The sequence below is a fragment of the Salmo salar genome, chromosome ssa13 (genome assembly GCF_905237065.1).
Source record: "Salmo salar chromosome ssa13, Ssal_v3.1, whole genome shotgun sequence".
NCBI classification, from domain to species: Eukaryota; Metazoa; Chordata; class Actinopteri; order Salmoniformes; family Salmonidae; genus Salmo; species Salmo salar.
The window spans coordinates 13,466,052-13,480,396 of NC_059454.1; the positions used below are offsets into that span (position 1 = coordinate 13,466,052).

At 39.3% G+C, this 14,345-nt stretch overlaps 2 protein-coding genes across 9 annotated transcripts in view; both read left to right on the forward strand.

Annotated features, from left to right (window-relative positions):
- LOC106566486 (extracellular sulfatase Sulf-2) overlaps window positions 1-5,513 on the forward strand; it is a 283,200-nt gene extending 277,687 nt beyond the window's left edge. For 6 of the 8 annotated variants that reach the window (XM_045692954.1, XM_045692955.1, XM_045692956.1 and 3 more), the window contains one exon: window positions 1,776-5,513. In XM_045692954.1, the coding sequence (XP_045548910.1) occupies window positions 1,776-2,485 (710 nt within the window). In that variant the 3' untranslated portion in view covers window positions 2,486-5,513. Of the gene's footprint in view, window positions 1-708 lie in introns of all 8 variants that reach the window. The other 2 variants (XM_045692960.1, XM_045692959.1) reach the window with 2 other exon arrangements.
- Window positions 5,514-6,293: 780 nt separating this feature from the next.
- Window positions 6,294-14,345, forward strand: part of LOC106566473 (rho GTPase-activating protein 39) — a 139,818-nt gene continuing 131,766 nt past the window's right edge. Inside the window, exon 1 of the mRNA XM_014134542.2 lies at window positions 6,294-6,464. Coding sequence (XP_013990017.1) covers window positions 6,451-6,464 — 14 coding nt within the window. The 5' untranslated portion in view covers window positions 6,294-6,450. The remainder of the gene's footprint in view (window positions 6,465-14,345) is intronic.

A 14,345-nucleotide genomic window follows, 5' to 3' on the forward strand; every position in this document is an offset into this window, starting at 1 on the left:
CCCTGGGGAGTACTCTGTGTAACCCTGGGGAGTACTCTGTGTAACCCTGGGGAGTACTCTGTGTAACCCTGGGGAGTACTCTGTGTAACCCTGGGGAGTACTCAGTCTAACCCTGGGGAGTACTCAGTGTATGCTTCACTGTCTCTACACTCCTTCTAACTGAGGTTAGGAGAAGGTTGAGGGCTTATTTTCCTCTGCTTGAACGGGCTGGATAACAGTCTATCTTATTGCTGCTTGTGCATCAGGCAGTTTCAACGCAGAAAGTGGCCAAAAGTGAACATGCCCACCTCCAAATCACTGTGAGTCTGGAACTTCACGATGCCACCAAACAGTCAACTCTAACAGTCAACTCTAACAGTCACCTCTAACTTGTTTTTTCTTCCTCTCTTTCGTTCCTCTTTCATTTCATTCAACTCTGGGTTTTTCCAGGCTTGCCTGCTGCTCTCTGCTAGTTCTAGTTAATAGCCATGTCTGTCTCACTCTCCTGTCTGTCTCACTCTCCTGTCTGTCTCACTCTTCTGTCTGTCTCACTCTTCTGTGTGTCTCACTCTCCTGTTTGTCTCACTCTCCTGTTTGTCTCACTCTCCTGTCTGTCTCACTCTCCTGTCTGTCTCACTCTCCTGTCTGTCTCTATGAATGGATGTAATTCTAACTTGCAAGGTTTAGGCAGCTCACATCTCATACTGTCCTGTTGCTTGTCACCTGTAGAGGGCGCCATCCACCCCCACCGCCCAGCGCATCTGCCTTAGTCATCTAATCATCTCTACCTGTAGAGGGCGCCATCCACTCACACCGCCCAGCGCATCTGCCTTAGTCATCTAATCATCTCTACCTGTAGAGGGCGCCATCCACTCACACCGCCCAGCGCATCTGCCTTAGTCATCTAATCATCTCTACCTGTAGAGGGCGCCATCCACCCCCACCGCCCAGCGCATCTGCCTTAGTCATCTAATCATCTCTACCTGTAGAGGGCGCCATCCACCCCCACCGCCCAGCGCATCTGCCTTAGTCATCTAATCATCTCTACCTGTAGAGGGCGCCATCCACTCACACCGCCCAGCGCATCTGCCTTAGTCATCTAATCATCTCTACCTGTAGAGGGCGCCATCCACCCCCACCGCCCAGCGCATCTGCCTTAGTCATCTAATCATCTCTACCTGTAGAGGGTGCCATCCACCCCCACCGCCCAGCGCATCTGCCTTAGTCATCTAATCATCTCTACCTGTAGAGAGCGCCATCCACCCCCACCGCCCAGCGCATCTGCCTTAGTCATCTAATCATCTCTACCTGTAGAGGGCGCCATCCACCCCCACCGCCCAGCGCATCTGCCTTAGTCATCTAATCATCTCTACCTGTAGAGGGCGCCATCCACCCCCACCGCCCAGCGCATCTGCCTTAGTCATCTAATCATCTCTACCTGTAGAGGGCGCCATCCACCCCCACCGCCCAGCGCATCTGCCTTAGTCATCTCTGTTGGTTGACTCTCACTTTCATAAGACTGCAGTGCCTCACAATGTCTCTCTCTCTTTCTGATACTCTGCTGTCCATGTGTCTTGTCTGTTTCTCCATGTAGCTGCCTCATATACTAGTGTGAATGTCAGAGAATGAACCCATTCAAGCATTCATATAGAATAGAATACTACTCTGTCCTGGGACCAGTTTACTGGGAGCAGGGTTCACGTGGTGGTGATGGGAAGAGGAGAGTACAGACACAACGAGAGACAGAGGTTTGCTGCGGATGACACTGTTTTGTCTGTGTGATTTTGTCTCATCAGAGGACAGATTTGGGAAGGCTGGGAGGGATAGGGTCCAGGAGGTGACAGTGGCCCCGTCAGAAGCACCCAGTGCAGGAGGAACGGGAATGGACTGGTCAGAACTTGAACCCTTGTACAGACTTGACAAGCACGCCTATGATCTCAAACTCAACTTCAACGTCAGCCTGGAGGACTGGGACAACTTTGACTGGACCGTGGACAGGATGTTCACGATGCTAGGCAACTTCAACCACCAGCCGAACGGGCGCCGCAGCAACTTGATTCCTGGGGAGGGTAGAGGAGGAAGAGACCACGCCCTGGTGTCCTCAACGGACCAATCAGCCTCAGCCATCTACCTGACCACCCTGGCCACTCCAGCTCTCCTGCTGAGAGAGGCTGGGGCCGAGGTCCTGAGGGAGGCACTGGGGCTGAATGGAGGGGTGCACCGCGCTTCCTCCTCCTCCTCCTGCTCTTCCTCCTCCTCTTCCTGTCCTCCAGTCGCAGCTGAGGAGGGCCGCTCAGACTGGGACCACTCCCCACCTCTCCTCAACCAGTTAGGGGAGGAGGGCCAGCCTAGACTGCATGACGAGGATGAGAAGGGCATTGATAGGGGTGATGAAGAGGATGAGGAAGAGTTGTTTAGGAGACGGTCGGCCCGGTGGAGGCTGAACCGTGCTCACTGTGAGTGCAGTGACTTTGTTCAGGAAGCTGAGAACGCGTTGCCTGTATGACTGCCTGTAAGACCCCTCTCTCACTCTGTCTCCCCTCCTCACCTGAGATTTTAGGGAGACTGAATCAGCACAATGCCACCTCTGGCCTGTCCCCCACCCAGACCCAGATCCAGGCTGATATGTGGATGTGCCTGTCCCTTTAATCAAGACTGCAGTCCTCCAGTGCCCCAACCATATCCCAGGCCAGCAGACGGCCCCCTGCTGGCCCCTTCCTGTAATACACCAACAGACTTCACCAGGAGATTCTTTGTGAGCGAACACAGCAGCAGCAGACCATGATTCTTTATGAGCGAACACAGCAGCAGCAGACCATGATTCTTTATGAGCGAACACAGCAGCAGCAGCACATGATTCTTCATGAGCGAACACAGCAGCAGCAGCACATGATTCTTTATGAGCGAACACAGCAGCAGCAGCACATGATTCTTTATGAGCGAACACAGCAGCAGCAGCACATGATTCTTTATGAGCGAACACGGCAGCAGCAGCCCATGATTCTTTATGAGCGAACACAGCAGCAGCAGCCCATGATTCTTTTCCTAATGCAGGACGTTAGTTTGCTTTGTTTTTTTGTTTTTGGGGCAGGGAGCTTTGGGAATTGGAGAGGAAAATAAACTTGATTGATTTTTGATATTCTTTGGATTCTTTGAAAAAAGATTTTGTATTGTATATGTGTATTTGACTTTTTGAGTTTTTACTAATGGCTGTATTAACTGTGCCGGTTCCATCCCCTGTGCAGATTACGTGTATGTGGCACATTGATTAATGCTTCTTTTTTACCAATGTGTTACTAATTCATTTTTTAAAACACTTAATTCCACAAAATGCAGATGATCAATTATGAGGTTCAGTGATATACACACACACATACACACACCTCACACACTTTGAGTTACAGTGCTGTGGAACCTGCCTTTGAGTTTGGCGTCAAACTGACACGAGGATGCCGTGGTTAGGGTTGGAGTGCAGGTAGGAACTGGGACTAAGTGTCATCTAAGTGCCATATCTTTTCAGTGTTGCAGCTTATTTTAGTTCTACTATGTTTCTGATGAAAAACATGAGACTTGATATTTATGTGAATCAAAGCATTCCCTTTTGTTGTGTTCTTATTTTCATTTCAAAATGACTGAGTTCTGGATGTTGAACAGAATAAGAGTTTTTACTGAAAATATTTCTACCACTACAACTTGGTAGCTGTGGCATTAACCATTTTGAAACAGTCCAATCAGAAAACATGCAATTGAAGGCACTTATCTGATGTGAACCCACTGAGACGTATAGAGATCACAACATTGCAGCTGTCCCATGATGGTGTCTGTGACAGTATGGGCAGCACCACTGAAGACATTTACATTTTAAAATCGTCACTTTTCTTCTTCATTAGATTATTTTAAGTGTGAAATAATAGAGGTGTCTTATCGCCTCCTTGCGGTGCTGGAGTCCTGAACCAAATGTAGTGTCATTCATTTATTGTGGCCACTAGATGGCAGTCACATAGCTTGAAGCCATTTACAAACAAGGCAAACCAATTTAAAGAAGAAGACAATGCTCTGCTTATTGGCTGATCGCTCCCAACCCCGTAGGGATCCATACCCAGTTGACTACTTTAAGATGTCTGGAAGCCCTCAATGCCAATGTCCATGCAAAAACAGGTTATTTCTATGTAATGATCCTTATACATCTCTATGTGTGAACCTGACTTGTCTAGTCTGGTTGGTTCATCCCGGAAGTCTGTTTCATCAAGTCATCAGTCCACAGTTGAGTTCCCCTGCTAAGACGTTGTTGCATGTATCAACCAATGGTTGTGTGCCACATCATCGACTGCTGTCGGGCACCAGATTGCTAGGACATATGATATGGTTAGCTGATATGTAAAATAACTATCCAATGCCTGGGCAGAGGAACGTGCCCCACTACCTCTCTCTGATGTCATCAAATGCTTCAAAGAGGGAAGGTGCGCTTGTTTTGCAAGCCGATGTGTCCCAGAGATGGGCGGGACATAGGTTTCATGACCCACTCACCTTATACAGCAACCCTGGCAGTTTATTCTGCCTAATACCACTTAGAGATACTCAGAACATGCTGGCTTGTAAAACAAGCCCACACAGTCATGATCGGCCATAACTTCATGGTCTAAAGACTGTAGCTACTCGTGTTTCTCTGTTATCATGTCTTTCTGTAGAAATAAAAATACATGGAAAAATACATGTATTTAACAAATGCTCCATTCTTTATAACAATAGACTTGTTCGCTATAGATGGTGCTATTGCGGTCTCAACATATATATAAAATTGCTGTATGTATTTGAATGTAGGTTTCTGCGATTAATGTAAATGTTGAAATATATTTTATAATAAACAGAATTACCTATCAGACAGTGCTTCATCAAAAGGGTCAAATAGTGGGTGCTTATATTTGTCCTGTTTCACTGAATGTACAAGTGGGAAATCTGTACAAGTTTGGAAATGGGAATTTAGCATATCCCTACTCCCCCTGACAGTGGGATCATGGCCAGGGATCTGCCGTTATTGACCGTGACCCCGGAGGAATTAGGAGTGAGTGACTTGCTCAAGGGCAGATCAACAGATTTTTCACCTTGTTTGCACGGGGATTCTACATATCAACCTTGTGGTTACTGGTCAACTGTTCTAACTGCTAGGCTACCTGCTGCCCTACAGCGCCCGATGTTTCACACCTTTAAATAGTCTTCTGATGTGAACACCAAAGAGCAGAAGGAATCTTTCCACCCTCAATTTACCCCCCCCCCCCCCACCCACCCAATAATTTTGTACTATATATTGTATAGTGAGGTATTGAGGTAAAACAAGTCCCTTCTCCCCCTGGGAAAAAAATAAGCAACAGTACTTTTTATTAGCACTTTGAAATGGACTACTGTATGTGGAAAGAAAGAGGGTTTTATCATAACAATGCCTTGTGCAGTTCCATAGGTTTATCGTGCATATATTTTGGTTTCCAGTGAACAGTTGAGAGCTGTAACTAGTTTGTGAATAAAGTGTTGAATGCCAAGGTTTCCTCCTCTTCACTTAGTCTGGGTTGTGTTTATTTGACATGTTCAGACCTCCAGTCCTTGATTGGGAGACTCTCTTACCAATACCATACATGCCTATTTCTTTTTGGGACATACATGTACTGTATAACATATTTTTCTGGGTTCTGACTAACCATACATTTGATCTTGTTCCATATTCAGCCAACAGGTGTCACTGGTTCTTTGAAAAGTAAATCTCTTGATAAATGTGTTGATTTATTGGTACACATCTAAGAATGATTTCCCAAACAGTTCATTTAATAAATAGACACTGACCCAACCTTTTGGACACAATTGGATCTGGGGTGACAGTCAACATGAATTCTGGGATGTATAACTCTGTCTCGGCACTAGGTGGCTGTATTGGATCATGTTGACGACTAAGATCATCAGACCCCCCCAATGCAGAGGGAAACGGGGGTTTACTACTAAGCAAATTCCATGAGTTAGCTAGCTAACTTTGATAAACAACCAGAAATAACTATTGATTTTCTGATTCATTAAGAAACCTTAATTTACATATGTTTTTGGTTGTTGAGTCAATAAGACCATACCCATTTCAAGCTTATCCTTCTAAAAAAAAAATATATATATATATATATATATATATATATATATATATATATATATATCAGAATATTTAGGCAAGTTAGCTGGCTAACTAATTCAAACTGCTTTATAGTATACTGCTCAGTTAAATACAGTCCGTTAGGGATCAGATTACACATAAACCATGACCACGGTGGAGTTTCGTGGAGGGGTGTGTGTGCTGTACTGATTCGCCCACAGACAGGGCAGGGGTGAGGCTGTACTCTCCTCCAGTTACGTGGAAACGCACATACATAGCTCAACTAGTGGGAAATCTACTACAATGCAACTCTTATTCCAACTTTTTGCTCATACAATGTGAGGAAGATGGCCGAGGCAAGGTATGCAAGTTACTATTTATTGTACAGTGTATTGTCAATGCATGTAACTTTGTGTTTCTCTCGGTGAACGAAACTTAGACCGATTTAATGTAACACGTTTTTGCTGTTGATCCTCGTGTAGCCGCTTCTCACTTCTGCGTATTGATCATTTACACTGTCTGCTGTGCTACAGTAAAATAATAGAACAGACTTGAAGTAGGCTGGATATGAAGTTTACATTACTCAAACTTTACAGAAAAACGGATTGTCTCGGTTTCCCTTTGCGTGCCTCAAATTTAAATGTTCTCTTTATTTGCAATGCAAATGGTATTCTATGGAAATGAAAAAGAACAAACATTTGTCAAACGCAAATCGTTATTACAATATAAACACAGTCTAAGACAATAACATGTAGTTAATGATTTGAACAAACTCATTTCAAACTGATAAAAAGCTTGAAATGAACGACACTAACAAGACATACAAACTAATGCATTGGGAGGTGAACTGTTATCCCGTTTCAATAATGATTTGATTGTTCTGTATCAATGTATTGTATTCATTACGGATGCAGTCCTTCTTTTGTAGAGAAAGTCATCCTAAAACACTGCATACCTGTCCAATAAGTACACTACGGTCTATTACATTGCTCCTTATCGGTGTGTAAAACCCTGCCTCTGGGCAACTTCAACGTTCAAACACGAGATCAAGGGTTTTTACAATGGATTAATGGGTTAGTCTGGGGGGAAACATGCCTGGTCTTGACCGGCATGCATGTCGGTGAACAGATGCTGAACGCTACAGGAGAGGGCTGGTTAGTTACACATCGTCCAGCATGCAGTCAATCTGCCACTCAGTCAGTCACCTCCCATCCTTACGTCCATGTGTCCAGCATGCTTTCCTCTGGTGCTGTGTCAGTCAATCTGCCGCTCAGTCAGTCACCTCCCATCCTGACGTCCATGTGTCCAGCATGCTTTCCTCTGGTGCTGTGTCAGTCAATCTGCCGCTCAGTCAGTCACCTCCCATCCTGACGTCCATGTGTCCAGCATGCTTTCCTCTGGTGCTGTGTCAGTCAATCTGCCGCTCAGTCAGTCACCTCCCATCCTGACGTCCATGTGTCCAGCATAATGGCAACCATCAGCGGCGTGGGCGTATTTTATCCATATTATAGTTCAATTGACCAGAGTCGATTAGCTGTTTAGTGTTGGCCTCATGCTATATTCCATTTATATAAAGACATATAAAGATTGGGGTAGTTTAGATGAATTTGTTAGCCTGTAATCAGTTGATGTGCAGTGCAGTGGATAGAGCAGTCTATTGCTCTTACTGAATAGAGATGTGTTACTACTGTATATATAATTATAGAGATGTGTTACTACTGTATATATAATTATAGAGATGTGTTACTACTGTATATATAATTATTTTGATGTCTGACTACTGTATATATAATTATAGAGATGTGTTACTACTGTATATATAATTATAGAGATGTGTGACTACTGTATATATAATTATAGAGATGTGTGACTACTGTATATATAATTATAGAGATATGTGACTACTGTATATATAATTATAGAGATGTGTTACTACTGTATATATAATTATAGAGATGTGTTACTACTGTATATATAATTATAGAGATGTGTTACTACTGTATATATAATTATAGAGATGTGTGACTACTGTATATATAATTATAGAGATGTGTGACTACTGTATATATAATTATAGAGATGTGTGACTACTGTATATATAATTATAGAGATGTGTTACTACTGTATATATAATTATAGAGATGTGTTACTACTGTATATATAATTATAGAGATGTGTGACTACTGTATATATAATTATAGAGATGTGTGACTACTGTATATATAATTATAGAGATGTGTTACTACTGTATATATAATTATAGAGATGTGTGACTACTGTATATATAATTATAGAGATGTGTGACTACTGTATATATAATTATAGAGATGTGTTACTACTGTATATATAATTATAGAGATGTGTGACTACTGTATATATAATTATAGAGATGTGTGACTACTGTATATATAATTATAGAGATGTGTGACTACTGTATATATAATTATAGAGATGTGTTACTACTGTATATATAATTATAGAGATGTGTGACTACTGTATATATAATTATAGAGATGTGTGACTACTGTATATATAATTATAGAGATGTGTGACTACTGTATATATAATTATAGAGATGTGTGACTACTGTATATATAATTATAGAGATGTGTTACTACTGTATATATAATTATAGAGATGTGTTACTACTGTATATATAATTATAGAGATGTGTTACTACTGTATATATAATTATAGAGATGTGTGACTACTGTATATATAATTATAGAGATGTGTGACTACTGTATATATAATTATAGAGATGTGTGACTACTGTATATATAATTATAGAGATGTGTTACTACTGTATATATAATTATAGAGATGTGTGACTACTGTATATATAATTATAGAGATGTGTTACTACTGTATATATAATTATAGAGATGTGTTACTACTGTATATATAATCACACTTGAAGGCAGTCCAAGTTACACATTGTAAAGACAGTGAGCAAATGGAGGCCATGGAAGCGTTAACTATGTTTTATTGTGCTGTGGAAGCCAGAGTTGGATTGTATGATTGTGGTCCGATTTTAATGATCAGTTTCTTCTCTTGAATCTTGGCAGATGTTACTACAAATTGCTTGGTTCCTTTACCAAAGTAAAAACATAAATAAAAAAACACATGCATGTTCCATAGCACTGTTACTATTATACTAACTGTTACTATTATACTAACTGTTACTATTATACTAACTGTTACTATTATACTAACTGTTACTATTATACTAACTGTTACTATTATACTAACTGTTACTATTATACTAACTATTACTATTATACTAACTGTTACTATTATACTAACTGTTACTATTATACTAACTGTTACTATTATACTAACTGTTACTATTATACTAACTGTTACTATTATACTAACTGTTACTATTATACTAACTATTACTATTATACTAACTGTTACTATTATACTAACTGTTACTATTATACTAACTGTTACTATTATACTAACTGTTACTATTATACTAACTGTTACTATTATACTAACTATTACTATTATACTAACTGTTACTATTATACTAACTGTTACTATTATACTAACTGTTACTATTATACTAACTGTTACTATTATACTAACTATTACTATTATACTAACTGTTACTATTATACTAACTGTTACTATTATACTAACTATTACTATTATACTAACTGTTACTATTATACTAACTATTACTATTATACTAACTGTTACTATTATACTAACTGTTACTATTATACTAACTGTTACTATTATACTAACTGTTACTATTATACTAACTGTTACTATTATACTAACTATTACTATTATACTAACTGTTACTATTATACTAACTGTTACTATTATACTAACTGTTACTATTATACTAACTGTTACTATTATACTAACTGTTACTATTATACTAACTATTACTATTATACTAACTGTTACTATTATACTAACTGTTACTATTATACTAACTATTACTATTATACTAACTATTACTATTATACTAACTGTTACTATTATACTAACTATTACTATTATACTAACTGTTACTATTATACTAACTGTTACTATTATACTAACTATTACTATTATACTAACTGTTACTATTATACTAACTGTTACTATTATACTAACTGTTACTATTATACTAACTGTTACTATTATACTAACTATTACTATTATACTAACTGTTACTATTATACTAACTGTTACTATTATACTAACTATTACTATTATACTAACTGTTACTATTATACTAACTATTACTATTATACTAACTGTTACTATTATACTAACTATTACTATTATACTAACTGTTACTATTATACTAACTGTTACTATTATACTAACTATTACTATTATACTAACTATTACTATTATACTAACTGTTACTATTATACTAACTGTTACTATTATACTAACTATTACTATTATACTAACTATTACTATTATACTAACTGTTACTATTATACTAACTGTTACTATTATACTAACTGTTACTATTATACTAACTGTTACTATTATACTAACTGTTACTATTATACTAACTATTACTATTATACTAACTGTTACTATTATACTAACTATTACTATTATACTAACTATTACTATTATACTAACTGTTACTATTATACTAACTGTTACTATTATACTAACTGTTACTATTATACTAACTGTTACTATTATACTAACTGTTACTATTATACTAACTATTACTATTATACTAACTGTTACTATTATACTAACTGTTACTATTATACTAACTGTTACTATTATACTAACTGTTACTATTATACTAACTATTACTATTATACTAACTGTTACTATTATACTAACTATTACTATTATACTAACTATTACTATTATACTAACTGTTACTATTATACTAACTGTTACTATTATAATAACTGTTACTATTATACTAACTGTTACTATTATACTAACTGTTACTATTATAATAACTGTTACTATTATACTAACTGTTACTATTATACTAACTGTTACTATTATACTAACTGTTACTATTATACTAACTGTTACTATTATACTAACTGTTACTATTATACTAACTGTTACTATTATACTAACTATTACTATTATACTAACTGTTACTATTATACTAACTGTTACTATTATACTAACTGTTACTATTATACTAACTGTTACTATTATACTAACTATTACTGGGGAGAGTTTTCATGTCTGGGAAAGGGACAGGTGTTACCCCCCACCGATATAGTGTAACACGTTTTTGCTGTTGATCCTCGTGTAGCCGCTTCTCACTTCTGCGTATTGATCATTTACACTGTCTGCTGTGCTACAGTAAAATAATACAACAGGCTTGAAGTAGGCTGGAGATTAAGTTTACATTACTCAAACTTTATAGAAAAACGGATTGTCTCGGTTTCCCTTTGCGTGCCTCAAATTTAAATGTTCTCTTTATTTGCAATGCAAATGGTATTCTATGGAAATGAAAAAGAACAAACATTTGTCAAACACAAATCGTTATTACAATATAAACACAGTCTAAGACAATAACATGTAGTTAATGATTTGAACAAACCCCCCCCCACCCCACCCCATCCATGGGTATCTCAGGTGAACAGGAGCATTGCTGAAATAAATAGTGTTAGGTTCTGACGTCTTCATCACCCACACACAACCTCCACTACTTGTGTTGTTCCATCATTAAAATTAATGTTCTACAGTTGAGTAAAGCTATCCTGATGCAGGCAGACAACAATTGTCTTCACTTGGATATACAGACAGTTATGGCTGGAGACGACACATGACGGACAGCCATAATGACATTGTGTAGTTGTGTAACATTGGTGGCATTATGGTTACTACTGGCTGAGGCCTCTGCTGTTGTAGCGTGTTCTATAATGTCTCTCTCTCTTATGGTTATATTCTCCCTCCAACTGAGTCTCCACTCTTTCCTTTCACCCCTGTTCTGTTTGTCTTTGTCTGAGCCCAGGCACGCCAGGTATGTGGGACTGTTTTTACTGGTCGGGGTCACTTTGTGCTGACTGGGAGTTTGGCCTGAAAAGCTGCATTGTTGGGCCACTGCCTGCAGGATGAATCAGAGAGAGCTGACCATTGTGGACATCATCAATGACAATTTTAGATGTTGTCAAAGCCCTTCAGTCCTCCACAGCTGAGTGTGTTTATTTTATTTATTTAACTGTTATTTAAATAGGCAAGTTAGTTAAGAACAAATTATTATTTACAATGACAGCCTACCCTGGCCAAACCTGGACAACGCTGGGCCAATTGTGCGCCATCCTATGGGACTCCCAATCACATCCGGATGTGATACAGCCTGGATTCGAACCAGGGACTGTAGTGACACCTCTTGAACTGAGATGCAGTGCCTTAGACCGCTGCACCACTCGGGAGCCCTAGAAAGCTGGTTGGTTAATGGAAAGTAACTGTGTCGGTTCACGTGCACGCTCCTTTATGTGCACATGTGCTATTGTTTGCGTTGTTGTTGTTGTTGTATATCTGTAGGCTATAATAGGTTTGAGTCAACGTGGCTAAACAGTGATCCCCATACTGGTAGGGTGAGAACAGGCAGGGAGTGGTACAGTAGGACAAACCCTGGGAATGGTAGGGTGTGTCAGTGCAGAGACCTTCTCTGCTGGGTGGGGTGGTGGGTTGGTGCTGTCTGCATAATGAACCTCGGTGGGGAGAGAGACAGCTGTGAGGAGGCGTGTCGGAGCTGCCCAGGCCATGAATTAATGAGACTGTACTGCTACACACTGAAGCCGTGGTAGAGCACTTCTAAACCTGATATGTAAGTTTGTCTTGTGTTGTTAGAAAGTCATGACTATCTAAAGCAACGGCGATGGATTAACTGAGGGGTATCCTACGAAACAGGTTTGAGGAGTTAGATTTGACCAAAGTTACCTCACTAAGTTCAACTCAGGATAACCGGCCATACCTTAAAAGGTATAACTTTCTAACAACACAAGACAATCTAAAGCAACGGCGATGGATTAACTGAGGGGTATCCTACGAAACAGGTTTGAGGAGTTAGTGAGGTACATTTGGTCAACTCTAAGTTCAACTCAGGATAACCGGTCATACCTTTTAGCCAGGTACATTTCTATGGCAACGAGTCCTTCAGAACTAACTTGCTCCGGGCAGACTAACTCCACTTACCCCGAATGAAATTACTGATCCGCAAGTTGAGGACCAATGAAATCAGATTTCCTCCCTCTTGCAAAGATTGCATCATCATCACCTTCATTTGAGGAAAACGTATTTTTTTATTTATTAATTAATCAATAGTTTTATTTGTGTGTGTTAAAGAGTCTAAGGCAATCTACAACAGCAGAGGCCTCAGCCAGTAGTAACCATAATGCCACCAATGTTACACAACTACACAATGTCATTATGGCTGTCCGTCATGTCTCGTCTCCAGCCATAACTGTCTGTATATCCAAGTGAAGACAATTGTTTTCTTCATCATGTGTCCGGGTCTGTCACAACCGGCCGTGACCGGGAGTCCCTTAGGGCGGTGCACAATTGTCCCAGCGTCGTCAGGGTTAAGGGAGGGTCTGGCCAGGGGGGCCTTTACTTGGCTCACCGCGCTCTAGGAGTCGCTAGAGCGCGGTGAGCCTGCAGGCTGACTTCGGTCGTCAGTTGAACGGTGTTTCCTCTGACACATTGGTGCAGCTGACTTCCGGGATAAGCGAGCTGGTGTTGAGAAACGCTGTTTGGTGGGTCATGTTTCGGAGGACGCATGACTCCATCGTCACCTCTCCCGAGCCTGTTGGGGAGTTGCATCAATGAGACGAGATCGTAAATGGATATGACGAAATTGGGAAGAAAAAGGGGGTAAAATAAAAATATATAAATACTATTAAAATGTGTAATGTTAAAATATATCACATTACACATTTATTAATGACAGAATGCATTTTAAACGTCACGCAATGAAACACTATTTTATGACTTAATAAAACGTGAAACAAGGTGCTTGTGCATTAATAATCACACCAAAGACGCCATTAACGATACGTAATAAAATAAAGACAACATTAACGATACGTTATAAAATAAAGACAACATTAATGATACGTTATAAAATAAAGACAACATTAATGATACGTTATAAAATAAAGACAACATTAATGATACGTTATAAAATAAAGACAACATTAATGATACGTAATAAAATAAAGACAACATTAATGATACGTTATAAAATAAAGACAACATTAATGATACGTAATAAAATAAAGACAACATTAAT